The sequence below is a fragment of the Psittacula echo genome, assembly GCF_963264785.1.
Source record: "Psittacula echo genome assembly, chromosome: 2".
NCBI lineage: Eukaryota > Metazoa > Chordata > Aves > Psittaciformes > Psittacidae > Psittacula > Psittacula echo.
In genome coordinates this window covers 149,111,753-149,125,687 of record NC_137737.1, presented here as the reverse complement: position 1 = coordinate 149,125,687, position 13,935 = coordinate 149,111,753, and the positions used below count along the sequence as shown (strand labels likewise).

The following is a 13,935-nucleotide window of genomic DNA, read 5'->3' as shown; positions in this document are numbered from 1 at the left end:
GTCTTCAGGGAAGCTACAAATGTCTTTTTCTGGGGGCCTGCACTGAAACAAGGGTTCAATGTGTCAGAATTAAGAATTATTAAATGTCCCGCTTGAAAAAGCGAAAATCACATGAACTGAACTTTAAAATACCGAAAGAGCAGTAGATAAGAAAAGTATCTGTACTAATGTAAGGGGTTCTGGGGTTTTGTGGTGGTTGGTTTGGCTTTGGTTTTGTTTGTGGGGGTTTTTTGTACAAGTAAACTTAGGACAAACTAAAATTCCACCATTTTTGTTTCCAGGCCAGAAAAGAGATTTTCAAGATTCACACACGAGACTGGTGCCCTAGGCCACTGGACATGTTTCTTGAGGAGCTGGCTGAAAAATGTACTGGTAGGTTTGAAAACAAAGTGAGTTACTGCATGTGACAGTCCTGAGAAATCTGAGCTAGTACCAGGCAGTACCTGAGCTCTTGTGCCTTGCTGCAAAGTGAGGCAGCTCCATGCCTTGGGAGCAAGCAAAGGTAGATGCTGCCTTTTTTGTAAGTTTTTTGTGTCTCTCAAAACATCGACTGGGTTTGGGGCATATTTCTCAGGAGCAAAGTTGTGGCTGTTTCATAAGCACAGGATATCAGTCATGTAACATCTTCTCTGCAATGCAGTAACTCTTTAAATTCTCTCCTAACATGTTAATTTTTGGCTGCATACAAAGTCTTTCAGTTGTTGCACTTTAGAAACCTTTGCCTTGACTTTTGTTTTGCCTGAGACTGACATAACATTTGATTCTTGTTTTGTGTTTATTAGGATACTGTGGTGCTGATATTAAATCCTTATGTGCTGAAGCTGCGCTCTGTGCTTTGCGCCGCCGCTATCCTCAGATATACAAAAGTAGTGAGAAACTGCAGTTAGATATCGCTTCTATTAAAATAACAGCAAAGGATTTTGTCATGGCTATGCAGAAGACTGTTCCAGCTTCACAGAGGGCTGTGGCTTCACCTGGGCGAGCACTATCACCTATTGTAAAACCACTGTTTGAAAACACACTAGCAAGAATTTTACAAGCCTTGCAGAAAGTATTTCCCCATGCAGAGCTTGCGCTAAAGGACCAACAGCAAGGTATATCAAGAACATCCACTTTGGTAAAATTCTGCCAAAGCAGAAACTGCTGATTTGTGCCATCAACATGCACGAACCTCTCGGCTGTAATGGCAGTAGAATTTTAGAACAGACACATGCATGGTGCTGGGTGGGAGCTGTGAATGACTCGGTACACAGTGGAGAACTATATGTTCTCTAGTAGAGCACCCCACTTCGGACAGCAGCTAACGTGTTTATCATTTGTAGAGATGGATCTAAGGTTTAATGTCTGAGGCACCTCTTTCAAGAGAATTGTTTCAGTGGGGATGAGAAGGGTATTTTTGCAGAAATGCTTCTAATTCTGGTGAAGCATGTCAGGATCACAATACAAGTGGTTTAAGCTAAACACTGCTTTAGCTGTCATAACTTTTAACCATCACCTTTTAATTGAAATGTCCGTGGATCACACTGCTCACTTGCATGTGAGATCAGAATGTTTTAGTGGTGTATACTTGGGGTTTCGCTTGCATAGCATAAGTGAGTTCACACTCCTGACTGTATCAGCCCTGACTGTAGAATTATAGAATGGTTTGGGTTGGAAAGGACCTTAAGATCATCCAGTTCCAACCCCCTACCATGGGCAGGGACACCACACACTACACCATGTCGCCCAAGACTCCGTCCAGCCTGGCCTTGAACACTGCCAGGAATGGAGCATTCACCACTTCTTTGGGCAACCCATTCTAGTGCCTCACCACCCTCACAGTAAAGAATTTCTTCCTTATATCTAAGCTGACCTTCCCCTGTCTTAAGTTTAAACCCATTACCCCTTGTCCTATCATTACAGTCCCTGATCAGGATTAGTCTGTTGGTGAGAGCAAATAAATCAATAAACTCATTCCAATCCTGATTAATGGAGATCAATGAATAATTTATTATGCTAATCCATGGAAAATATCCATCCTACCAGTATTACTCCCAGTGGAGCTGGTAGATCGCTTGCAATGTTAAAACAGAGACCGAAACCCACCATCAAAACAAAAGCAGAGAGGCTAGGGGATGGGTAGTCGCATCGTGTTTCTGTTGTCCACCTTCCATTATCTTCTTTAGGAATCTTTGAGGAGCCTTATCTAGAAGATGTTGGTCTGTATGTTCCGACTTGCTAGTCCTAGACAAATGGAAGTCTGTGGCCATGGCATTCACTTCATTTCCCCATGTTGAGCTCCAGAAAGAAGTGGCCTTGTTGAGGTTTTCAGGCGTTTAAGGAACTACAGAGGTTGTTCCTAATCCTCTCTGATCTAAGGGAAAAGCTTCCAAGTTTTCACCAATACAGAGAGAATATCTTACACAAATCATGGGATGTAGGACAGCTTTGTACAGACCTGTGTAATCTCCTTAGAGTTGTAGTAGAATGAGCTCTTCAGAAAATAGCAGTGAGTGTCCTTAAATGAAGAAATACAAGATAAGTGGTTTCCAGCGCTGATTTGGAAGCTCTATTAATGTGATAGCAAGGTACAGACTATTCAGGAAAGTTAACAAACCTCTGTTGTCTTTCAGACAGTTTAAATCACACTTTAAGAAATGATGTGATTGACAGTGATGCAGAATCACCACCGATCTTTGAAGAGAATCCAACTCATAAAACACCTGGTAGACAACCGGAAAAATTCCTCAACTTTGGCAGGTAACTGTTTGTCTCCTTCATGTTTATATTGTCAATATGGCTGGATCTGGAAACAGTTCTGGTGTGAGGGGTGGTAGGTGAAGCATTTTGCTGCCATAATCCATCACAGTGAATGTTCCAGCCCTCTTTTCCCAAGTCAAAAATGGTCCACAGACTATGGGAATGTGTTAATTTAATCCATCGTATTGCTTGAAAGACTCAAGATGGAAGAGTTTGGATGTCTGTCCCTCTAGATAAAAGCCACCTATGGATTTGTGTAGCCATCTTTTGCCTTTCTGCCTTCCAAGATTGTTAAAACCAGTAGCAAATTATGTAGCAGAAACAAAACTGAGAAATGGTTTGTTAAAACACTATGAGGAAAACTTACACAATGGCTGCAGTTTGTACCTTTACCCTGCTAAGCTTTTGTGAACCTTTTGTTAGCTTAATGTGAAAGTCATGTAAGCCAACAGTTGAAAAATAGATTGTTTTCATCCCCCTTGGGTCAGTTATTTTTCTCACTTTCTTAACATTAATCACTTCATTTCTTTAACTTGATTTTTTTCCTTACTGTTCTAGGAATGTTTATTACCAGCCAACATCTTGCAGGCCACGGTTCTTACTAGTGGGAGAGCCAGGATATGGGCAAACTTCTCATTTGGCACCTGCAGTTATACATGCCCTGGAGAAGTTTCCAGTTTATACACTAGACCTATGTATGTTGTTGGCAACCATCACCTCGCCAGAAGAAACATGTGCACAGGTATCTCTTTTTTCCCTCTTTAATCTCATAGCATTCATGAACTGTTTCTAAACTCGTAAAGTAAGCCAGATTCACTGTTGGTGGGGGCAGCCTGGTTTGAATGTGCTCTTACATTTACTTCTGTCTGAAAAATGCACTTTTCTTCCAGATCATATGATATCAAGTAAGTATATTATACGTGGCCCTATTTTCCATTCCAAATTAAATAATGAGGATGTTGTAGCAGCTTTGGAAAGTGGGAGGTGCTGCTAATAAACCCCTGTCTAAGGCAAGAAATGCTGTGAGATTCAGAAAGTTGTTTTCATTGCTTCACAAGAACCTGTGCTCCCAGTAGATGGCTCTGCATCAGCCTGACTTCGTGTCAGACACTTGTAGCTGCCTTTTTTGTTAGATTTAAAAGGCAGTGGAGGTTTTGGGGGCGAAAGAAGCATTACTCTTTTTTTTACATAGGCAGCTTCTAGTGCTGCAGTGTATGCAGTCAAAGTAGTAAAATTCACTAACATTTGTACACAGGTGTATATCTCTTCACTAGGAAAATTAAATATAAGCAGATACTGATAATATTGATATTCTGAATATTGGTCATCTGGATATCTGAATATTGATAATCTGAAAGGGTGCATGGAGGAATTTGTCATGTGAAAGGACTGTTCCCACTTCCCTCACATGGTAGATGCATGTTATCTTCTGTGATTGAGGTACAATCCATAGGCAATGGCTTGTGGTCTTCCAACACATGTAATCTGGTCTCATGCATTGTTGTTTATTGGCCCAGGGGTTAGTTTTCTTATCCAAGCTTTCATTTTGCCAGTTGATGCGAGAAGCTCAGAGAACGGCACCGAGTATAATTTATATCCCACATATCCATTCATGGTGGGAGGCTGTTGGAGCTACACTGAAAGCTACATTTACAACACTACTGCAGAACATTCCAACATTTGCTCCAGTTTTGCTGCTTGCAACATCTGATGTGCATCACGCGGATCTCCCAAAAGAGGTATTTCTGGCCATACTTTTCTGAATGTTTTTTGTTCCATTTCTTGTTTATAAATAAATCCTTTAAGCATTGGAGTTCTGTGCACTCTGAAGGAAATTCACACTGTTATTCCTTGGGCATCCAAACCAGGTCTCTTAAAATCTGCTTAGACAAAACACTGCTGAAAGCATTTGTTTAAAGTGTTTTTGGAATAAGAGACTGACCCAACTTTTTCTCCCTTCTCTCACACTCATGCTTACTAGACATATGTATAACTTCAGACAATAATTCCAGTGACTACAAGATGGTTGGGTATGTACTTAGTCAAGAATATACAGTGCTTGAAATGGAAATGTGGAAAGGAAGTTTCACAGAGTAGAAAGAGAATTTTCATCTTCTCTTTAAGTCACTTGGAAATCAGTTGTTGTGTTCCTTAACAAAAGTCAGTAAGAGGACATGCTGCACTTTCTGGACATCTGAGAGTGTGCATGAAAGGAAGGTGTTCAACATGCGAATGTGCTGCTCCAATTATTTTGCCTCATTTCCTTGGGGAGAAGAGGAGGGCTTACCTAGATGTGTTTTATCATCAAATGCTTTGAAAGGGCTTCACTTTCTACACAGGTTTTTATACTGTTTATAAGTTCTTTCTAAAAGAAGGATTGAAATTCCCTCTGTGCCTTTTGGGAGCAGAGGTTACAAAAAATGGAGTAGAACTTGGAAGTATGCAACTTCAGACACCTCATTTTCACTAATTAAAATAGTAAAAGAAACCCCAACCAAACCTCCACCTCTTTACTAAAAGCCTGCCCATTCCTTCTAGAGCTGCCTTAAAGATTTAAACTAAAGGACAGCAAGGAGGGTAAATACGAAATGGAGAGTCCTGGAGGTAGTGCTGAATGTCACCACTTCATCAGTGTACCAGATGGTCCCTTCATTGAGCTGTAACTCCAGAGGTGTTCCTCAGAGATGTTTTCATTTGCTGTGCTAACCTGTGAAAATCTGGCCTTTTAAGGCCAAATGGATGACTTTTCACAGTTTGTCTTCTAGAATCATAGAATAGTTAGGGTTGGAAAGGACCTTAAGATCATCTAGTTCCAACCCCCCTGCCATGGGCAGGGACACCTCACACTAAACCATGTCATCCAAGGCTCTGTCCAACCTGCCCTTGAACACCGCCAGGGATGGAGCATTCACAGCTTCCTTGGCAACCCATTCCAGTGCCTCACCACCCTTACAGTAAAGAATTTCTTCCTTATCTAGCTAGGTCTAGGTGATTATTTGGCTTCATTTAAACAGGTACTCATCTTTTTAGAATAGAATGTGCATTTGTGTGGCCTTATATCTGAAATATCTTTTCTTCTCATGCTTCAGATTAAAGACTTATTTAATGACAACAATGAAGAAGTTTTCAAAATCCAGTTGCCTGACAGGGAAGAAAGAGGAACGTTTTTTGAGGACTTAATTGTAAATCAAGTTGCTAAACCTCCTGCACCCAAACCCAATGCAGGTGAGAGTATTCTACATACAAACTTTGCTACCTAAGTTCATAGCTGTACAGTAGTTACCTTGGTGGTAACTTTCTCTGAGTCATTTTTCATCTGCTTGTATCTGAGTACCATAAATTGACTGATACTTTACTATTCATTTAAGCTTGGCATCCATTGGAAGAACTGCCTGTAGCACCACCACCTAAGCCTCGACAATTGACAGAGGAGGAAAGAAGGCAGCTGGAGGAGCAGGAGGAGGATACATTGCGTGAACTCAGGATTTTCCTAAGGGATGTGACTCATAGACTTGTCATTGACAGACGTTTCAGAGCATTTTCAAAGCCAGTTGACCCAGAGGAGGTAAATTAGATATACTTTCAAGTCAGCTGTAATCTTAATAGAGCTTTGTGTTTCAGCAAAGTCCTGTTTCCCATCAGCATCTATCGACTTCTCTTTCACTTTACTTCTACTTGGTTTATATTATTCAAATCTTGGAAACAGATGTCCTCATCTGAACTAGTTGTTAGGCTCCTTTTATGGTCTGAGTAAAGAAATCTGCTCCCCTGGGTCCAGTTAGCTCATTCTAAAAAAGGTACCTAAGACAGACACTTGAAAGGTACAATTCTTGCAGCCCTTTTCTTGCTGCCAACAGCAAAGAGACTGTCAGGTGACTTCTGTGAGAGTTTTCTTTCCTGTGGTTTTCTGAAGTGAAGTGAATCCTACTCTGGGTGTCTGTTCCTTTCTCTGCCCACACATGCTTCTTCCCTCCCTGCTTCATTTTTTCCCTCTACTGGTCTGTCTCTTTGAAGCCAGTCAAAATAGCCCTTCCATTTTCAAGGAACTAACTGTTCAATTTAAACTGAAACTATCTGGTTAAATGCATCTTTGTATGTGTCATAAATATTTGAGGGTTATAAGAAGTCCTTTATTTGGCTTCATTAAAATCATTAATTTTGGGGAGACACTGTGTTAAATCTGAGCACGTATGTTTCATTTGTAGGTACCTGATTATGACACAGTTATCAAACAGCCCATGGACCTTTCAACAGTTCTGTCCAAGATTGACTTACACCAGTACCTAACTGCAGGAGACTTTCTAAAAGATATTGATCTAATCTGTAGCAATGCGTTAGAGTACAACCCAGATAAAGATCCTGGAGGTGAGGATGTGTTTTTATCCCTAATTTGGAAAAAATTAAAACGTATAAATTGATAAATGTCACCTGTGGCCAGCAGAGATGGGATTAGATCATTTGAAACCTCTACACAGAGCACCATTGCTTACCACGTTGTAGATGTTGTAGCATTAAAGTACTTGGAGGTGGAATTGTCACCGAGGAGTTAATCAGTAACTCGTTTGCTTTAATAATGAACTTTTATGTTGCTATGCTGAAAATATTCTCTGAGAGAACCCTTCAGAACCTACCTGTGAGAAGAGCAAAATCTTTCTGTCTTAGTAATCGAAATGGAGAATGTCTTTGGCTGGTAAAAAATGCTCAGTTCTGACTGTTGAAATTTCAGATCGTCTCATTAGGCACAGAGCTTGTATGCTGAGGGACACTGCGTATTCCATAGTGAGGGAAGAAATGGATGAAGATTTTGAACGATGCTGTGAAGAAATACAAGAATCTCGTAAGGAAAGAGGTATGGATTTTGACACCGAGGGGTTTAAGACTTATCTCTGTAACCAACAGTGCACAACACAATTCTTTGTCATCTCTTCTCTATTGCAAGGTTGTAGCTCTTCCAAGTATGCTCCATCTTACTACCATGTAATGCCAAAGCAGAACTCTGTTGCTGGGAGTAAGGGAACGGACCCGAAGTGTAGTGATAAACTGAAGGTGCCAGCAGAGCCTGTAGGCTTCAGTACACCCCACTCTAAAGGCAAGTTGTATTTTATTCACACTTTCTTAGAGAAGGTGCTAATGCTTCTGCTACCTTGTGTGTTCTTGGGACTCAGCAGGTTTCTGTGATGCCTGGTTCTTCATGCCAAAGGCATTGCATTTTTCAGTTTGCTCCCTTATATGAGATAAATACATTCATTCAATACGGTTATGAAGTTCAAGTGTAGTGCTTGGTTTACATTGTAAGCCAGTGGCCTTTGTTGCCCACTGATGTTTAATGGCTCTTAAATGTTGAAGTCTCTTGAAGTCAAAAATGTTATATGTGGCAGTTTCTGAATCCCCAATGAGTTTTCAGTTACATGAAACAGTATTTTTCCCTTCCGTGCCCTCACAGAATCACAGAATCCCAAGGGTTGGATGGGACCTCAAAAGATCATCTAGTCCAACCCCCCTGCAAGAGCAGGGTAACCTAGAGTACATCACACAGGAATGCTAAACTGTATGCCACCTCTTACTGTGATTCCCAATGGATCTGGGAAAAGGGAAAAAACAGGGGAGCAATACTAGTAGCTCTGCAAAGGAAGAATCATTATCTCCTTACTTTTCCTGTGAAAGGAATATAGAATCATAGACTGTTTTGTGTTGGAAAGGACCTTAAGAACATCTAGTTCCAACCCCCTGCCATGGGCAGGGATGCCCAACACTAGACCATGTTGCCCAAAGCTCTGTTCAAGAAACAAAGTGGCTTGAGCCTCTTTCAGTTAAAGTGCATGACATGGTGTGAGGTCTGCTGGTCTCACTGGCATGACTGGGGATTTTGCCAGCAGCTTCACCCGTCAGCTCTGTGTATGCAAAGAATGGTGGGTTTTCTGGAAGGCAGAAATGGGAAGTTTGTTTTACATGAGCTTACTGGACTCAGCTGATGAGGTGTTTGTCTTTATGCACAATTTATTCTTCAGCAAATACTCCCTTCAAATTGTCTCTAACTCTGCCCATTGTGTGTTTAACTTTTGGAGTTTACTGCATTAGAACAGATTTGAAGGGCTTGTCTCCAGATGCTTTTCTGTTCATCCATATCTGTTCACATCGTAAGATGCCAACTTGATCTAATAACCTTGTTTTGCAGCAATACTTCTTATCCAAAGTAAGAATTTGCTGCTTTTAAGATGTTGAAGCTGATGGTTTTGCGAATGAAATGCTGTAGCTGCGTTTTTAAAATCTAACAGCAAATTGACCTCGGTAATGTGCAGCTTTTTAGTCTTTAGACAGATGTGGGAGAGAGAGAATGGTGCTTGAGCTTCTTTGGTCATTTTCCTTGAAAGTCAAGTATGATCAGGATGCTGGATTTAGAAGGAAAAACTTTTGGGCATGTTTTGGGTTACTTTTCCTGTTACCTTTTTGTAGATATGGCAAAAAGAAAACGCAAAAAGAAAATGCATTTGACTATCGCAAACAAGAGGATGAATTTTCAGTTCAATAAAGAGAATAAAGTTCCAGAAGAGCAAAATGAAGAAGAGAGTGATGAGGAGTTAGAAACAGGAAGACCTGTTTCTAGCACAGATCACAATGAAGGGGAGTCCACACAGGATTCTTCAATGGAAGAGAATGAAAATGTCCTGCAGGAACGACACAAAAATGCGAATGAAAATAAAGCTGGTCCAACAGGTAATTTAGCTCTTATTTCTCCCGGAGGAGGACTGCACAATTGTTTGGGTTTCAGCCTTCAGTTCCGTTTTGTTAGTTCTGTTGTATCTCTAAAGTTAACATGCAGAATCGTGCTGCCCTTCTAGCTCTGTCAGCCAAGCTCCCCTTCTGCTGCAGCTGCTGGGGTTTTGATTCTGAAGTCTGTTATTCAAAAACTTGACAAACAGCTGTTGACTTTCTTTTATTATATGAGTATCACAATGGGAGATGTGTTTCCTAACACCATGCAGTGCTGTGATGGCAACAGGATGATATCTTTTCTGCCCTGTTTTTACCCTGCCTTTTTCTCAAGTGCTTTTTTTGAGCGTCTGTTTCCAACTTTGATGGAGCAGTGACTTTTGCCAGGAAGAACGTAAAAGTCAAGCGTTTCTCAGTGGAAAAAATGGTAACAGTCCTGTGTCTGTCCTTGCAGAGAGAGGCTGTATTCCAGGTAGAGGATACTTCACTAATACTGTATTCCAGATAAACAGAAATCCCAACTAAAGGAATCTGTGTTGTTGCAGATGTGTGGGTGCCCCGTGTGGCTCGTGCAAGGCGCTCTGGGGGAGAAGAGCGACTGGTGATGGGTGTCGAGAAAGTGATGGAAATTCCCATGCAGCCAGTTGTTGTGGATTACTTTGAACTCAAAGTAAGTCTAATTTTACTTATTAATACTGAAGTAGCTACATGTGCAGTTGTAACTGAAGTCAGTTGTTAACTGATGCAAATTAAAACGATTTATGGGAAGGATACATAAGTTCTGAAATAATTTAGCCTGTGATGTACTATGACTGTCGTGTTTCCACACCAGGTGTAGACTGCTCTTCTTGCTTTTGGTGAACTAAGTTTTAGGACACTGGGTTCTCTTCCTGACTTTTAATTTAAAGGGGCTTGTTGAATTGTAAAATAGCTACCTGACAGCTTACTAGTACTGTTGGTTATTAATGTGTTAACATTAATAATGATGGATTGGGATTTTGATGGATGGATTGGATTGATGGATTTGGGATTTTTGCTTTGGTATTTGCATGTCCTCAAAAGGACCTTTATTTCCAGCAGTGATCAACTTAACCCTGAAGCTCATCATGACAGGACAAGGCAGAATGGCTTTATACTGAAAGAGGGTAGATTTAGATTAGATATGAGGAAGAAAATCTTCCCTGTGAGGGTGGTGAGACACTGGCATAGCTTGCCCAGAGAAGCTGTGGCTGCCCCATCCCTGGCAGTGTTCAAGGCTGCAGTCATGTATGTGGCAGCAATTGGAAATAGTTTCACAGGGGATTGTCATGGAACCAATAAATTGAGGCTAAATGATATTTATTGTTCCAACTCAAAGCTCTACCAGCAGTAACTCCACATTCAGGATGGCACAGCTGTATCTAAAAGATCTGCAGCCTGGCTTCCAAAGATCCAATTACAGCACCCTTGCATGGCAGCCACAGCTTCTCTGATGGAAAGCAACGGTGGCTACTGCTCTGTAACAAAGTGGGTTGTGTCATTCCCTGCTGTTCTGGAAGCAGTTGATTTGGAATGATGATCATCGATTAGTAATAAGATACTGTCTGAAAATTAAACTTTCCTTTTCTGTGACATATGAAAAATTAACTCATTTTCTCCAGTTAAAGCTTCCGAGATACTGAATCCAGTCTCTGAAGTGTCACTTGTATTTTATTTTGCAGTAGAAGAAAGCAGGATATCACTTCTGTTGTTACTATTTTGCTTCCGAAAACATGGAAAACCCTGTTCAAAGGATCTCACACTAGAAGTCTAAACTTGTATTTCCCTCATTCTTTTTTTCTTCAGCAACTGTTGCATTTTGTCACCGTGATAAGTAAGGACTTCAACATTTTTCAGCTGGAAAAGCTCTATGCCATTATCAGTCAGTGCATTTACCAGCATCGGGAAGATTATGACAAAACTGAATTGGTGAAGGTGAATAGATTTTTGTCTTCTGGCACTTTCTATCACTGTTGCATTTGGCATAATCATTGGCTGTTTTAGTAGGGAAAGCCTTGAACTTGAAGGTCCACCCTGGCAAAGCAGTTCACCTCAGTCTGTCAACAGCTCTTTCCAGACACTTTCTAGGGCTGTGGGCTATGGAAGGAGGGTGCTTTTCTCAGTCTGTGGCTCCCTCTGTCTCTCCTTGCAGGCAGTCAGACATGGCAATACTTTGTATTGTAGTCATGCTGTTCTTCAAAAGACAGGAAGTGTGAGACATAACAGGAGTGTGAGACTTTTCTCTAGTCTCACCATCATCTCTTTTTAACTAGCAGGGCTTGAGCATCCCTCATTTGACATACGGGGAGATTCCTGCCTGTGACCTTTTAATGGTAGTGAGTCAGATTCCCTGACCTCTTCCTTAAGAGACGATTTACAAGTTGTCAGAACTGAGGAGAAATCTTCCAGAAGCTCCCATGGTCCCAGCCAGGGATTCCCAGTATTGACTCGATTTGAATAGGTTGGATATTCAGATACAGACTCGTACAGCCCCTCTTGCCTACACAATTTTTGGACATGAAAGGATGCATTTGAAGCTAGTGGGAACAGCAAGGAGTTGGGATGGTGATAGCACATGGATTTGTTAAATATAAGAAACTCCTCCTGTATGTGCACATTATTTATTCTTTCTTATAAAGAAATAAACAGGGTTCTCCAAGATTTTATTCACACTAACTGCTAGTTTGTCTTCTTTTCTCATTAGGAAATGAAGAAAGAGATTACAGCCTTCACGTACTCCGTGTGACTCCTGATTTTGGACTAAATGACTTCTTGCTCTAATTCATTCAAGATTACTTCTACATATATATTTATATATATATTAAGATATATTTGTTTAAGATTAAGAAAGCTCAAATAAAGTCTTCTAATTGCTTTTATCTTTTTGTCCTGGCAGTGTATTTGTATGTGACATACTGCTGGGATTGCCTTTGTAAACACTGCAGATCTGAACTTCTACATAACTTAAGTACCTCTCTTTAAAAGAAAACAATCAAAGATATTTCTTTGATAAGCTTTTTTCATCACTTTCCAGCTTGTGGAAACGTGTTTTTCTGAAGTAGTCAGGTGCTGTATAGTCTGTTGTATATGACAAAAAGGCTTTAAACCAAATCTCTTTCTTGGTGTATGAAAAGTCAGTTCTTTATAAACATCTTAGTGCAGATCAGAGGTAACATTGTGGGGGTTTTTAGTTACCTCATCATACCCCAAGTTGCTTTCATAGAATTAACAACCTAAAGAAAGCATGTGGGAGAAACACTCTTCTCACAAACCTGAGAGCTTTTTTTGTAGCATATTTTTGCCTATCAAAACCACTTAACTTGAAACAAAAGCAAGATCTACTAACTTTCTACAGTAAAGTTTAGCCTTGTTTGTAATAATGGCAATCTTCCTGATAGTGGATGTCACAGAACCAATAAACTGAGGCTAAAAGCACTGTGTTATTGGAACTTGGTTAAAGCGCCACCAATGTTAACTCCATGTTTGTGATGCTACATGGATTTTTTTTACTGCACTGCTGATTCTTCACATTTATGGCCAGTGATCCAAAATGTGCAATCACTCACCTAAAAAGGAGGGCTCTCAACCTCAAGGAGTTCCCTTGGATGATGTCCTGACCCAAGGGGAGAGTCCCCAACTCTAGCCCTGCTGCTCTGAGGAGGAGCGACTCCAAACGGCTGCCCAAGGCGCTCCATTTTTACCTGCTCGGATCTGAGCTGTGGTGACTTAGCCCCCATGGGCTCAGTGTTCCTGGGCTCTTGTCTGCTGGGGGGGAAGCTTTCGCAAGCTTTGGTCAGGGCTTTTGTCAGAGTGGGTGTAGCTGCCACAGGGATGCTGACCATACACCTCTGACACATCCTACCTTTCTGTTTGCAGCAGCCAAAAGCATCTCTGCATGTTGGATAGAATGAAGTTGAGGGGAATCCCTCAGGTTTGAGGTGGATGCTCTGAGGGAGGCAGACTTTGAAGAGAGGCACTTGTGAGGCAGTGATGTTTTCATTTGGTATGGCTGCCCTCCTAAGCTACATCTTCAGAACCTCACACAATACACAATCAGTTAATGGGTCAAGATGAGAGCCTCAGAATGCTTCTGGTTGCAGCTGGCTTGGCTGTATTTAGAAGATTGCAGCCTGGCTTCTGAAGATCCATTTTACAGCATCCTGCATGGCAGCCACAGCTTCTCTGATGGAAAACAACAGTGGCTTTGCTGTGCCTGCTGCTCTATAACAAAGTGGGTTGTGTCACTGCTGTTCTGGAAGCAGCTGATTTTGAATTATGATAATTGATGTGATAGCTTGATTAGTAATAAGCTGGTGTCTGAAAAGTAAACCTTCCTTTTCTGTGAAATATGAAAAATTAACTCATTTTCTCCAGTTAAAGCTTCTTAGATATTGAATCCAGTCTCTGAAGTGTCACTTGTATTTCCCTCATTCTTTTTTCTTCAGCAACTGTTGCATTTTATCACCA

At 40.9% G+C, this 13,935-nt stretch overlaps 1 protein-coding gene across 3 annotated transcripts in view; it reads left to right on the top strand.

Moving 5' to 3' along the window:
- Positions 1 to 12,780, top strand: part of ATAD2 (ATPase family AAA domain containing 2) — a 28,519-nt gene extending 15,739 nt beyond the window's left edge. For 2 of the 3 annotated variants that reach the window (XM_080610156.1, XM_080610155.1), the window contains exons 15-28: positions 282 to 372; positions 783 to 1,094; positions 2,613 to 2,739; positions 3,298 to 3,481; positions 4,293 to 4,478; positions 5,829 to 5,964; positions 6,108 to 6,304; positions 6,945 to 7,104; positions 7,466 to 7,588; positions 7,679 to 7,828; positions 9,193 to 9,453; positions 9,996 to 10,120; positions 11,275 to 11,403; positions 12,173 to 12,780. In XM_080610156.1, the coding sequence (XP_080466282.1) occupies positions 282 to 372; positions 783 to 1,094; positions 2,613 to 2,739; positions 3,298 to 3,481; positions 4,293 to 4,478; positions 5,829 to 5,964; positions 6,108 to 6,304; positions 6,945 to 7,104; positions 7,466 to 7,588; positions 7,679 to 7,828; positions 9,193 to 9,453; positions 9,996 to 10,120; positions 11,275 to 11,403; positions 12,173 to 12,214 (2,223 nt within the window). In that variant the 3' untranslated portion in view covers positions 12,215 to 12,780. The remainder of the gene's footprint in view (positions 1 to 281; positions 373 to 782; positions 1,095 to 2,612; positions 2,740 to 3,297; positions 3,482 to 4,292; positions 4,479 to 5,828; positions 5,965 to 6,107; positions 6,305 to 6,944; positions 7,105 to 7,465; positions 7,589 to 7,678; positions 7,829 to 9,192; positions 9,454 to 9,995; positions 10,121 to 11,274; positions 11,404 to 12,172) is intronic. The other variant, XM_080610157.1, reaches the window with a different exon arrangement.
- The last annotated feature ends 1,155 nt before the right edge of the window (positions 12,781 to 13,935 follow it).